The sequence below is a fragment of the Rhinolophus sinicus genome, chromosome 4 (genome assembly GCF_057876585.1).
Source record: "Rhinolophus sinicus isolate RSI-liver-muscle chromosome 4, RSI-T2T, whole genome shotgun sequence".
Classification (NCBI taxonomy): domain Eukaryota; kingdom Metazoa; phylum Chordata; class Mammalia; order Chiroptera; family Rhinolophidae; genus Rhinolophus; species Rhinolophus sinicus.
The window spans coordinates 46047351-46062255 of NC_142504.1; the positions used below are offsets into that span (position 1 = coordinate 46047351).

Consider the following 14905-nt stretch of genomic DNA (forward strand, 5'->3'; position numbering starts at 1 on the left):
TAATAAATGAAGAGACGTTCATTTAAAAAGTACTAATAAAATAAACTGGCACCATTCTATTTGCTGGGATTAATACAAAAGTTGTAATAAAATAAACCGTTACCACTCTATTTGCTTGTCTTTAAATACAATTCTAAAAAAATCCCCAAATTCTTCAATTAATTAGGAATATACAAATATATTTTTACAGAAGATGTTCAAAAATGGATTTTGGAATAAAATTCCAAGCAACTAAATACAAAAGAAAAAAAAAACATCCAAGGCAAATCATAACTAATTTTTAAAAACCAGTGATAAAGGGAAAACTCTAAAATTCATGCATTACTATACAGGGAAGGAAGGATGAGAATGACTGCAGGCTTCTCATCAGAGGCAATGCAAACCAGGAGAGAACAGACTATCTTTAAAGTATTGGAAGAAAAAGTCAATCTAGAGTTCCACATCCACCAACAATACCTTTCAAAAATGTGAATTAAAAACATTTTCAGACAAACAGAAGCTGAGAGAATCTGTCACCAGAAGACCAGCACAACAAACAATATTAAAGGAACTTCTTTAGACTGAAGGAAAATGATACTGAGATGAAAATGTTGATCTATTCAAAGGATTGTAGAGCACAAGTAATAGTAAACATGAAAGGTATTTTATTCTTATTTTAAAAATCTCTTTAAAAATAATTCCTTATAGCTAAAATAGCATATGGGAGGGAGGGTTACAGCATATGTTAAGTAAATGTAGGACAACAATTAGCACAAAGGCCAGAAATGGGGTAGGGGTGATAAATGGCAGTATACTATTAAAAGTTCTTACACATTACATAAAGAGGTATAATATTATTTGAAGGTAGACTGTGATAACTTTAGAGCAATCACTAATAAGCAAATAGTGGCAATATAACGGAATGCTAAAAAAGACAAGAGGGAAAAAGGAAAAAATAACGTAAGAGGCAAATGGGGGAAAGTAACATGGTAAATGTAAATCCAAATTTACTGACGGACCACTTATATATATAAGTGATCTAAATACTCCAGTTGAAAGACAAAACTTATCACTGGAATTTAAAAAAAAACAAGACTCAAAGCAAGATATGCTATTTACATGAAACAATAATAGAGACACAAGTGAAAAGACATAGAATGGAAAAAGATATAACATGCAAACACTAATCATAAGAAAGCTAGAATGGCTATATTAAACATCAAACAAAGTAGATTTCAGAAGAAAGGATATTATGCCAAGAATAAAAGTGTGTTTTATAATGATAAAGAGGTCAATTCATCAAGAAGAAATCATTCTAAATGTGTAGTAACCTATTAACAGAGCTTCAAAACATGAACAATGTTTAAAACACGCTAAATGAAAGAAGCTAATCCCAAAAGACCACATATCATTCCATTTATATGAAATATCTCAAATAGACAAATATAAAGAGACAGAAAGTAGACTGACAGTCTGTAGACTGCCTAGTGCTGAAGAGGATGTAGGACCACAAAGTAATAGCTAAAAAGTCCAATCCATAAACAAGGTGTATCTCTTTCTGAGGTGATAAAAATATCCTATAATTGTGGTGATGGTTGTACAACTCTGAATAAACTAAAAACCACTGAATTATATACACTTTAAGTGGGTGAACTGTATGTTACACGAATTACATCTCAATAAAGCTGTTACCAAAGAAAAATCCACGGAAGAAAAAAAAACTAGCAAAAATGAAAGGAGAAACAATCAAATCCAATATTACAGTTGGATATAGACGAACACAGCAGACTTGCACTGTACTATCAATAAAGTTGGCTTCACTGGCATTAGTAGAGCACGATAACCCCAACAGCAGCGGAATATACATCCTTTTAAGTGCACACAGAACATTAATCAAGATCGTCCATAAAACCAATCCCAGGAAATTAGGAGAGTACTTATACAGAGCATGTTCTCTGACCACAAGGGAAACTGGAAATCAAAAACACCCCCAAAAAACCTGGAAAAAATTCTCAAATATTGAAAAGTAAACATTCTTCTCAATAATCCAGGATTTAAAAAAACAAAACACAAAACAGGAAAACAGAAAAATTCTAAACTGTATAATAATGAAAACAGTATCAACATTTGTGGAATATAGCTAATGTAGTACTTAGAAATTTAGTTTTAAATACTATATCATAAAAGAAGAAAGGTCTCAAATCAATAATCTAAGCTAGAAAGAGAAGAGTTCTTTCCTTAAAATAAGAGCAGAAATAATGAAATAGAAACCAGAAAAATGAAAAAAAATCAATGAAATCAATAGCTGATTTGTTGAAAAGATCAATAAAATTAGTACAGTCTGTCAAGACATTAATATAAACACAAAAATCAGTAATATTAACAAATTGAATCAGCACTATTTAGTGTGTGATCATAAATATTATCACGTGTTATATCACATACATACATATATATACCATATACAATCGTATAAAATCATGTATATTTCAGATATACACACATACCTCTCTTGGTTATTCCATATTGTTATTTATGTATGTAATCAAAATACAGATATGGTATATATGATAATACACAAAAACCAAGAGGATTTTTAATCCCAGGAACAGATGGAATTATGGAATTACAGGTCCTACGGTTAAGTGTATGTTTAATTTTATAAGAAAGTGCCAAACTTTTCTACTGTTTCCAGAGTAGTGTATGCAAGTTCTGGTTAATCCACATCTTCACTAGCTTTTGGTATGGTCTTTTAAAAAATTATTATTAGGGTGGCCGGATGGCTCAGTTAGTTAGAGTGCGCGCTCTTAACAACAAGGTTGCCGATTTGATTCCCTCATGAGATGGTGGGCTGTGCTCCTGCAACTAAGATTGAAAACAGCGACTGGACTTGGAGCTGAGCTGCGCCCTCCACAACCAGATTGAAGGACGACGACTTGGAGCTGATGGGCCCTGGAGAAACACACTGTTCCCCAATAGTCCCCAGTAATTTTTTAAATTATTATTATTAGCAATTTTAGCGGGTATGTAGTGCTATCTCACTGTGGTTTTAATTTGCATTTCCTTCACAGTACAATTATATTGAACAACTTTTAATGTGCGTATTTATTGGCCATTTGTGTATTTTTTGTAAAATGTCTGTCCAAATATTGCGCCCAAATGTAATTGGACTGTTGTCTTATTCTTGAATTGTAAGAGTTCTTTATCTATTTGGATACCTTATACACATATGCACATACACGCACATCTCAAATATTTTCTCCTAGTCTGTAGCCTGTCTTTTCATTATCTTAATGGTATCATTTTCTTCTATGGTACAAGAAATTTTTGCCTAATGCTAAATTTCCTCCAATGTTTTCGTCTACAAATTTTATGTTTTAATGGTTATATTTAGTTCTGTGATCCATTTTAATTATTCTGTATGGTGTGAACTAAGAGTCAAGGTTCGTTGTTTCTAATTTTTGTTTCTGTTTATGGACACCCTGTTGTTCCAGCACCATTTTTTAAAAAGACTCCTTTCCTCACTGAATTATCTTGACACCGTCACTGAAAATCAATGATGGGTCTATTTCTAGATATTCTGTTCCATTAATCTTAAAGTTTATGTTTATACCAATACCACCCTCTGTTAATTACTGTTGCTTCAAAGTAAGCTTTAAAATGACAGGCAGTACAGTATAAATCCTCCACCATTGTTTTGGGGTATTTTTCCCCAAGACTGTTTGCCTATCGTAGGCTCTTTGTATTTCTATAAGAAAACGTAGTTGGATTTTGATTGGGATTCAGGTGATTTATAGGTCATTTGGGAAAGAACTGACATAATAATATAGACTCTTCCAGTCTAGAAACAAGGTATATTTCTACATTTATGTAAATCTTTAATTTTTTTCATTAGTGTTTAATACTATTCAGTATCTGTTACATATTTTCAAAATTTCTCTCTATTTCAGTTTTTTATGCTATGATAAGTGGCATCATTTTTTCTATTACATTTTATAAGTGTTTATTGATAATATATAGAAATACAATTGACTTTTCCATATTGTCTTACCCTGAGACTTTTAGTAATTCTAGTACTTCTTTGGTAGACTTAAAATTTTCTCTGTACACAATTATTTTGCCTTACTCTAACACCCTGTAATTCCATTTCTATGTATTTACTGAAATGAAATCATATGTGCACACAAAGGCTTGTAAGTAAAATGTTCATAACAGCTTTATTCATAAAAACCCAAAACTGAAATGTCTATCATCATGTGAATGAATAAATTGTGATGTATCCATATTAATGACATACCACTCAGCAACAAGAAGGAATGAACTAACACATGTGACAACACAGATTAATCTCAAAAAACATGATGAGAAAGAAGTCAGGCAACATGTATGATGGTATTTACATGAGATCTGAGACTAAGCAATACTAATCTATGAAGACAAAAAAAAAAACCACAACAGATTAGTAGATGTCTGGACCTGGGGTAAGTAGGGGGATTAATTGCCAAAGGTATGGGAGAAACAAAATGTTCTATTACCGTGTTTCCGCGAAAATAAGACCTAGCCAGACCATCAGCTCTAATGCGTCCTTTGGAGCAAAAATTAACAAAGAACCAGTCTTATTCCAGTTTTATATCAAAATAAGACTGGGTCTTACATAATATAATAATATAACATAATACCTGTTCTTATATTAATTTCTGCTCCAAAAGATGCATTAGAGCTGATGGTCTGGCTAGGTCTTATTTTCGGGGAAACACGGTACCTTAGTTATGGTAGTGGTAACACGGCTATATACAGTTGTCAAAACACATCAAACTGTATACTTATAATGAGTGTCTCACTGAAAGTAACTTACACTTCAATAGTTGTTTTAAAAAAAACTGGATTTCAAAGAAGCAACCTCAAATATATAAATCTGTATGAATCCTTCATAATACCTAAAGAGCGGTAAGATTTAATCAATACTTCACAAACCTATCTAAATGAAGATTTCTATGAAGTCTAAATCCCAGTTGTTTTACTTCAAACTGGTGCTAAGCCTGGCTATAAGATAATGGCAAGAATCTAATACTCAAATCCCTAATATCTCCTTGAGAAAAAGCAGAATTCAAAACACTAAGGAGAAAAGAAAGTATCAACTTCCTTAATATAGCTTAATTTAACACCAAGGAATAATAATAAAGGGATCATAAACCATGTTTTGCATCAGAGCCATAAAGCCCTCTGATAGAATTAACAAAACTATTTTCTTGCTTTAGTAATTAAAGCAGCATTGGTATAGGAAGCAAACTGTATTTTACAATAGTGGGGAAACTCATAGCTAGCAATATCTCATTTCAAAATCTGTCTCAAGAATATTCCTAAATTTGGCCACCTAACATTATTAGCTGTTTGGGAATAGTCCCTGTCTCTATGAAATTGCTAGGCACAAAAGTGTTTTCTAATCAATAAATATTTACTGGGAACTATGATGGGCCCCTGAAGGACAAGACACAATTTCTTATCTCAAATCGTACATAAGGAGAAGTGAACATATACCAACAATAGTTTAAAGAAGCTTAGAAGAGATTTAAACAAAGTGCTAAGCCATGAAGCAGGAACATTTATCTAAAAGAAAGTGTAAATGTGGCTAACTTTATTGAACACTATAAATCAGATTTCACCCTAAGTATATCTTGATGCCACTCTTAACTCCTTTGTACCAAACATTCAAGAGAAACTTCAATAATTTGAAATGAGTTTGTAATGATTTCCAGAGATAAATTAGCCCTTACTCTTTGACAAAATTAAGTGTTTTACATCAGATAATCGGAAGAGCATGGAAACTATGTAACACTAACCACAGGTGTTTGAAAATTACCATTTAACTAAAACACAATTCAGGTATAAATTACTGAATTATAAACTATTTATACTGTTTTCCTAAGGAACTCTTAGGGTAAGGTTAGTTCAGTACTAGCTCCTTTGCATACCTGAAATTGATAGTTTTATTTATGTTAAGAAAGAAGGTCAGTTTTCACTGGCCTCGCCACTCAGTATTAGTTTATAAAATATTTTTAAAATAATTTATAAAATATTAAAAACAATTTATAATAAATTTTCCCTTTTGAACAAAAAGGTCAATTCTATATTAGTAGCCCTTGAAAATAAAATTTCCTCATGTACAAAATACAGGTTATATTTTTCATAAAATCTTAGAGAACTGCAATATTAACATTTTATATTTTCAGAATTAAAGTTTCTTTTTACTTAGGAAATGTTCTTGCATATTTAATATTTAATTCCACTGCTTTAATAAGTAAAATAGCATATTCCAACTTAAGTTTCATACTCCAACAATACTCAGTTTGAAACAAAAGCCTAACTGAGCACTTATCTTACTGTATTAATATAGCTTTGCTATGTTTTTTATCAATTTAATAGATGGAAAACTTCTGAATGTATGGGATAATACCTTTAGTATATTAAAGAGGATTGTCCATGTTTTTAATCTATGAAAGATTCAAAGTAAAACTTGCAAGTGAAGCTGGAAAAAAAAAAATATATACCGTGTTTCCCCGAAAATAAGACCTAGCCGGACAATCAGCTCTAATGTGTTTTTTGGAGCAAAAATTAATATAAGACCCGGTCTTATTTTACTATAACATAAGACCGGGTATAACATAACATAACAAATATAATATAATACTGGGTCTTATATAAATTTTTGCTCCAAAAGACGCATTAGATCTGACTGTCCGGCTAGGTCTTATTTTCGGGGAAACAGGGTAGTAAGTAAGGTGAACAAACACTAAATAGATACCAAACCTTAGTAGGGAGCAGCAAAGTTGAACAGTAAAAAGAAAACATAAGAGTCTGGAGTCAAATCTGAAATCAGACTCAGCGCTACCATTTATTAACTATAGAACTATGATAATTTTATTTAACAACCCTGATCCTCAGTTTCTTTCTGTGATAAATATGGGCCTAAAAGTAGAGGAGAAAATTAAATGAACATTTGTAAATGGGCGTACAGTAAGCATCAAGTGAGTCTTAGTTTTTCTTGTTTTCACCTCTAGTCACTTAGAAAATGAAATTATTTGTCAAACCCAAAAGCTAAAATTAGATTCTAGCAATTGAAAATCTTCTTTAGTGCAGTGATACAGTCACAATATTCAAATACAGGGAAAAATGAGACTTTTTTACCCACAGTAAGGAGAATTACTGAAACTTCCCAAGAAAAAATGTAGAGGCTAAGAAAAGCTTTCATTAAAGTAGCAGTAGTTAATATATACCACTCTCCACAGTGCACAGCCTTCAACACTCCAACAGCAGCTGTAGTCTGTCGTTCAAAACCTTGTCCTATATGATCTGCATGAGCTCTTGTCCTGTCTTCAAAGAGCATCTCACGGGGCTCACTAGTTCGAGGTAGGTACTGCAGGTTTTTTATTTCATTGGTAGTTCTGTTTAAAAAAATTACATTTATGTTTTATATGTATTTTATAGAAGTATCGCGCACTAACTGATTGCACCACTGGAAGCTCCCATATAAATTTCATAGAAAGAGAGAGAGGAGGGTGAGGGAGAGGAGAGAGGGCAGCAGGGAGAAAAGAGGTTTATGTATTAAGGTTTAATTGCCTTCAAACATTCTCATTAATGTACTGAGGCTTAACTGGCATTAAGTATTTAGTAATCATGTAATTCAGAATAAAGGAAATTTTAAATCACCTGTTCCCAAATCAAGTTTTATTTTTAAAATGAACAAGTGCAAACAAGAACACATATATAATCCACTCCTATTCTTAACAAACACCCTTCATAAAAGTGGCAGTTTTAAGTCAATGTACACTTAGATAACAAACTAAATTACAGGTCGTGTGGTCTACCTAGGTTTCCCTGTACCCAGAATCTCCACCTCAGGTTTGGGTCTAACCTATGAGAGCATGAGGTTCGGGTCTTATCTACAGAAGCATGCCCCCAATCATGTCACATGACTAACACAGACAGGTATATATCGGGCACAAACAGGTAACTTTAAAAGATGCATTAATTTAATATTTATAGAACACTTAACCATATGGCAGGTATTATCTAGGCACCGGAGCTAGTGACCAAGACGGCAGTGAATAAGACAGACAAGTTCCCTACTCTTGCAGGAATTTATATTCTAGTGAGAGGAAGACCAAAAGAAAAAAAAAAAAAAAAAGGGGAAGAAACTACCAGGTATAACACTGCTTCCACAAAACATGCGTGGTTTGGGGGGGGGAGGGGCAGAAAGGAAAAACTTTAGCTCCCTTTGAGGACAGCCGTCTCCCACTGGCCTTCTCTTCCACTGCTCACCATCTAGAATCCCTATGCATACAGAAGCTACTGACTTAGCCTCACTCACTGCAGAAACCCTGTCCAATTTTGCTGCAGAAGCGGGAAACGGCGAGAAGAACATCTCTGATTGGGAGTTATCATCTTATTTATCTTCCTGTATGGTTTTTCTGTTACTTCCAAAGACAAATCTGGATCGCCCCATAATTTTCTCCTCATCCTAGTCTATCCCCTAGGGCCACTCTTCCTTATGAGTTCTCTAATTTCCCAACCTCAACTCTACCACTTACTGCTCTCTGTACACTCCTGTATTACAGTCTTATTACATACACACACACACACACACGGTGCTCTAACAACCTTTTTGCTCTTTGTGATTAATGTTCTACAGGTGCCAGAAAGCTACATGATGAGGTTGCTTCCTGTGGAAAGCTAACAGGCTTTCAAGACCACAAGTTTGGTCTCATTAACACCACATTTTAATGAATGAAGACTTTATATAAAGCACTTGGCACAGTGCCTGGGGCTGTGTTGTTATTAGTTTGGTCAGACTGTAATGTGATATGAAGTTATCACATACACCATGGACTGTAATCCTGGAAGTGCAGGCGAGTTCCTTCAGGGCCTGCTGAATTCCCTTAAATTACATGTATATCTGCATTGTTCTGGGGAGAAGCATTCAGATTCTCAAAATGATTAGAAATCCAAGTTAAGAATCACTAAGAAACACCAATATTACCATCTACTACCAACTTACAAATTAACTTATAAAAATTTCGTTCCACCAATAAAAACTTACTACTTACTAAGCACTAGGCATTGTTGATTTAGGTGCTAGGGACACATTTAGTAACAAACACAACACAGTCCCTACTTCATGCAACCTACAGTTTACTCAATGACCACTGTTCCCTGGTGTCTTTTTTTTTTTTTTTTTTTAAATTAATAATCACTGGAACCAGTGAAACCATCTTTAGGTATCTAAGAAAAAGATACACTCCCCCCCAGCATCACTCACTCCACTCCCAATAATGTTGACCTAGTATACATTTTTCCACACTTTTCTCTGTGCTCACATAAATATACACTTATACATATTTTTTCATTTCTTCTCAGGAAAAAAACAGAATCACACAGGACATATTACCCTACCTTGTGCTCTTTCTAAGTGTCATATGTCCATGACACTTCCAGATCAACAAATATAAATGATTCACTTATTTAACTATTTCACCATAATCTTTAATAGGAATGTATCAAAATGTAGTCAACCATTCCCCTATTAATGGGCATTCAAATCATTTTAAATATTTTTCTCACTACAAAATAATGCTGCCATTAACATTCTTATACATTTACCTTCAGTGATTTTACCTCTTGGGACAGATTCCGAAAGTAGGGGGGCTGGATCAAAACACATACGCGTATGTTAAATTTTAGGAGCTATTGCTGGATTACTTTCACAAAATTATAGCAGCTCACCCTTCTACCAGCAATATATAAATGACCGTTTCCTCACATACTTAACATAATTAAGTATATGTAAATATGTGTAATATTAGAGTAATATTACTGCTCTATTAATAATTTTGCCAATGTAATGGGTAAAAATAACATCTCATAAATCTTTTAATATACATTTGACTGTCTGAGGCCTATTTTCCTATTGGGTTGTTTTACATTTATCTTGTCCATTTGGGAATGCTCTTTGTATATTAACTTTAGAGTGTCAAGTATTACAAATGTTTTAGTCAAGTCTATCATAGTTGTCAATTTCATTGTTGTGTTTTCTCTCAAATACTGTTGTCATTATATTGTTTTATCTTGCTGAGCAAGGTCTCTCCTAGGCTCGAAAATTTTTATTTTAGTATTTTTATTTTTTATCTTATTATGTTTAAATCTCAAATTTAATTCTTGTATAACATAGGAGCTACAGTTTTGTTTTCTTTCACATGGACTGCCAATTATACCAGCATTATTCATTAAATAAATCTTCCTTTTTCCACCTATCTCATATATTAAGTTCCCAATATACTTAGATCTATTTGTGTACTTGATCCTATTCCAATGATCTTTTTGAGCTTTACAATTTTTATTATCTAATAACACAAGGTCCCCCTCACTTATCTTTCAGAATTTTCTTGGCTATTTGCTGGCTTTATTTATTCTTACTTATGAACTTTAAAATTGCTTTATCCAGTGCCAGAAGTGTGAGTCCAATTGAAATGCTAAAAGGTTCAAAGGAATATCATTTTTATACAATCCAGAACACAGTAGGGTTTTCCATTTGTTTAGGTCTTATTTTATATCCTCTATAAGATATTTTGGTTTTCTTCGTATGGGTTCTGACATATTTCTTATTAAATTTATTCCAAATAGTTTATATAAGGTTTTTGCTGTGAATGATGTTTTTTTTCCATTCCTAATTATAATTTATTACTATCTGCCTACATTTCCCATGTCTTATGTTTGGATTTTTTTTTTAATTACCTCAGCATGTGTAGCCATTTCTGAATTTACATTCCAGTTATGCCTTAGACTTTTTCCTCCTTCCTCCAATTTTCAACTAACACATACACACACACCAACATACAAACACCCATCCCCGGCAATAAAAATTTGTATCCAACATACCTTTTCCTTTTGAAAGGTGACTTTGGCATATCAGCCACAGGGATCATTTGTTCTCCTGGGCGTACCCACATGATGGGACCATCATCACTATCTTTTCGACTCTCTAGTTTTAGACTAGATAGTGTCCCCCATGGCAGTGTACACTAGAGGCAAATAATTACATAGAAATCAATTATTTTCAAAATGTGACTTTAAATATACATTAAAAAATATTGCCCCCCAACAAACTTTCATATACACCTTCATACTTAAACATTTGAAATGTGTACCTATATTGAACATATCCCTATATACTCATTCTCCATCAAAAAATTCTATTTCAAATACATGAAGAGAATAATTATTCTTGGATGATTCCCTCCTCAACCCTGCCACAGATATGATACACTATATTCATCATTTGTTATTCGTCCTTTTACCAAATATATGATGTTAATAAGTTGGCAAAATAAGCAAGTGTTCTCCATGAGAATCTATAAAAATGAACGATTAAGTTTTAAAAAATGGCTATCTAAAAAAAAAAAAAAAGATAACTTTTTCATTAGTTATAATCAAAACCTAACAAAACAAGGAAAACCAAACCAAAATAAAAATTTATTTCTGTTTAGAAGTTGCTTGAAGAGACTGCTGGTCTAAAAGCAGAGATTAAAATCTTTGAAAAGAGAAAGGACTAAGGGTCCACGGAATGGTAAGAATGGTATTTTTAAAATACCATTCATTCAATGCCCCTTTTCAAAAAGGGGAGAATTGTCAAACTGAATTTCTCTAGAAAGAAGTGTAGCTCATTTGCTTTTAAAATTAAAATATGAAACATAATTATTTAAATAATGGTATTTTAAAAATACCATTCAAAATAAATTCAATCAAATTATATGATGTCACTAGCTGGGAGAAATAGAAACGCAACAAAAAGTTTCAAAGAATAAAAAAGAAAATGAAAAGGGGAATGGAATGGGGTGAAAAAGATACACACACACACACACACGCACGCACACACACACACACACAAGAAAACTGAGCAAGCAGAAGTGAAAAAAGAAGTGTTTAATAGATTAAGTGGCAAATAGTGATAAATTGATCTTGTTCCAACCTGACCTTTGAATTACTAATAATTAACCTATCTACCTATTTCAGAGATTTCTCTCTCAATGGGACAGCCCCAGCAGCCCACAAGAAATAAATATTTTCTGAAATGCAGAGACTGTCAAAAAAAAAAGAAATCTAGCTAGAAATTATTTAAAGAAGTTAAAGGGGCCTTAAAATGACATAGTTTAAATGCCTTATTTTATGGACGAGAAAACTGAAGCGCGGAAAGTTTAAATGGCTTGTCCAACCCACCTCACTATAACCAAGAATGAAATACAGATGTACAGTTTCCCAGAGTTTTCCACAATGCCAACTTGCCATTCCCTTCTTCTAAGCACTTTCATTTAGTAGACATCCTTCCTGCACTTTTTTTTTAAATTAGTTTCAGATGTACAAAACAATGATTCCTTCCTGCACTTCTTAACACGTTGCGTACGGATCACGAGAATCTTCACGAGGGATTTAAACCCCGCCTTACGCAACGTGTTAAGTCTTCTGGTACTCAGTTTATAAAAAGCTAAAAAACAAATGGAACCTAATTTCCTCAAGTGCCAGCCATAGGCAAGCGTTACTTTCTGATCCACCACAAAGCTTTGCCATTATAATTAGTATGGGAGAAGTCACAAACACACACTACACTAGAATTTACTTTTAGTTTCTCTCATCTCTTCTTTTCCTTCCCTCCAATTCAAATGAAATAAAAATCTTTATAATCCTGAAACAGCCATCTCTAGCACCTGTAGCTTGAAAGTAACACCCACAATTTAGATTGCTTGATATTGTTTTCTCTTACTTTTAAAAATGGTGAATCTTCCAACATGTCAAGGAATTCAGGGAAATAATCTCCCACTTCTTCATCAACTGCTCCCACCAAGCTGATTTGTCTCATTGGGCCAGCTCTGTAAGTACCGTGAGAATACGTTCTTTTTACCTGAAGGATATGGAATTAATTAAAAGTTACACATAAGACAATGCTTGCTATCACTATGTAACACTAAATATATTGTCCAAGAATATTAGAATATGTGAGGCAAGCAAAACAAAACAAAAGCCTTTAAAAACAGTATAAAAAAAGAAGGCATTAAAAAAATCTACACTAAATCAAGCTATTTTAACTTCTCTAGCTATTCCTACACATGGCTTATGAAAACAGTTGAGATAAACAGCTGATTATAACTTCTTATAATACATGAGTTCATTAAGTAATCAATAATGCCACTGAAATTATATTTGAAAGTTCATGTACTTGCATTTCCCTAAATGGTTCATATCTTTTTATCAGAATTTTCAAAAGTACAAACTGAAAACGTTACATTTAACCATCACTAGGGGTCTGTACATCTAAAAGGCCATCAGGAATGCTCTTCTCTTCCAAATCTTACCATATTAATTAGGACCCAGTTTACATTTCTAACTCTGATGAAAAACTACTTGAGACAGAGAAACTACTAGAGACAGGTGTCCTAGGTCCCAAATCTACCTTTGCTGTCTACCAGCAATGTGACTTTCAGAAATCACTTAAGTTCCTTGAGTTTTAGTTTCCTTAACTGGAACAATTTACCTCAGATTGCTGAATAAAACTTAGAAATTATATAAAGCCACCTGCAGAGTGCTGGCAAATGGGTATCCTTCAAATATCAACCAAAATAAAACAGCCTATGTCTCAAGAATAATTTGTACCTGAATTTTCACAAGTACATTTAAACCCTGCAAAGAAACCTATGCCTTTTCATATATTAACACTAGTAAACAATTTTTATTTTTTTTAAAGGAGGATGCAGCTCACAGTGGTCCATGGGGGTATCGAACCAGCAACCTTGCTGGTAGCACCACGCACTAACCAACTGAGCTTAACCGGCCACCCCTAAACAAGTCTTTTTAAGCAAAACAACTTCCTTACATAAACAAGCTTTAAGCTAAATCCTAACTATCTTTTTCTCTGGATTAACTTTTGTGTCCACTAAATTTAGGGAGAGCAAATTGTCTCAGTTTGCCTGTGTCTATCCCAATTTTAAAGCACAAAATAAAAACCATAGTATAATATTATTAAACTATAGAGAAGGGATAGATACAATTAATAATCAGAAAACCAGAACTAATTATCAACAAATTTAACTCAGTCCTCTTACAGTAAAATTTTTGTGTTTAAATGTTAAGTAAAAGCATGTATCATTTATTAACAAAGAATGGGTAAAGCTTCTTGGGTGGTTAATATTCACGACAAACAATATGTTTTATCTCATAACTTAAATAGTTTACTAACTTTGATTTAACTAGATGTTATCTTAGGTTAGAATGATCATTTCATTGAATGAAGAGAATATTACTGACCTAGCCATGTCATTTCATTCAAATTACACGTTTGCATTAATTTCCAAGTTTACAAATGTTGTTCTTTCTTTAAAAATAAAATGAAACACATGTCTAAATTAATACAGACCTAAATATTAAAAACGTTAACATAATACATTACATAAATTAGGACAAATTTGATTTTCCCTCCCCCTCCTATGTCTATTTTGGGGCTAACTAAAAAGAGGCTATATCTTTTGATGATTTTGTAAAGTATGGTCCTAATAAAACTCATAAATATTGCAAAAGTTATTTGGGAGAAACTGAATTTTTAAAGAGTAAAGTAACATAGACCCTACTACTTGGATTATAATCTTAAATTTGTTATTTGAATCTTTATAGTTAGTTCTTATCATCTCATGGCAAAATACATATATGTAAAATTCACTTACATACGTAATTTGCTCTAATAAAAGTACAGGTGTCTCTCCCTTTTCAGCAAAATGTGCTAAGACTATAAAGTACATCCCGTTCATCCACTAAACTTGAGGTAAATTCCACTAGAACGTATGGTACTTATAAAAACTATGCATACTTAGCTATCATGTTTAAAACA

General features: G+C 32.9%; 1 protein-coding gene across 2 annotated transcripts in view; it reads right to left on the bottom strand.

The window, feature by feature from the left end:
- Positions 1-14905, bottom strand: part of RSBN1L (round spermatid basic protein 1 like) — a 62376-nt gene that overhangs the window by 1354 nt on the left and 46117 nt on the right. For both annotated transcript variants that reach the window (XM_074340639.2, XM_019744549.3), the window contains 3 exons: positions 12791-12928; positions 10912-11054; positions 7254-7421 (listed from right to left, as the gene is read on the bottom strand). In XM_074340639.2, the coding sequence (XP_074196740.1) occupies positions 7254-7421; positions 10912-11054; positions 12791-12928 (449 nt within the window). The remainder of the gene's footprint in view (positions 1-7253; positions 7422-10911; positions 11055-12790; positions 12929-14905) is intronic.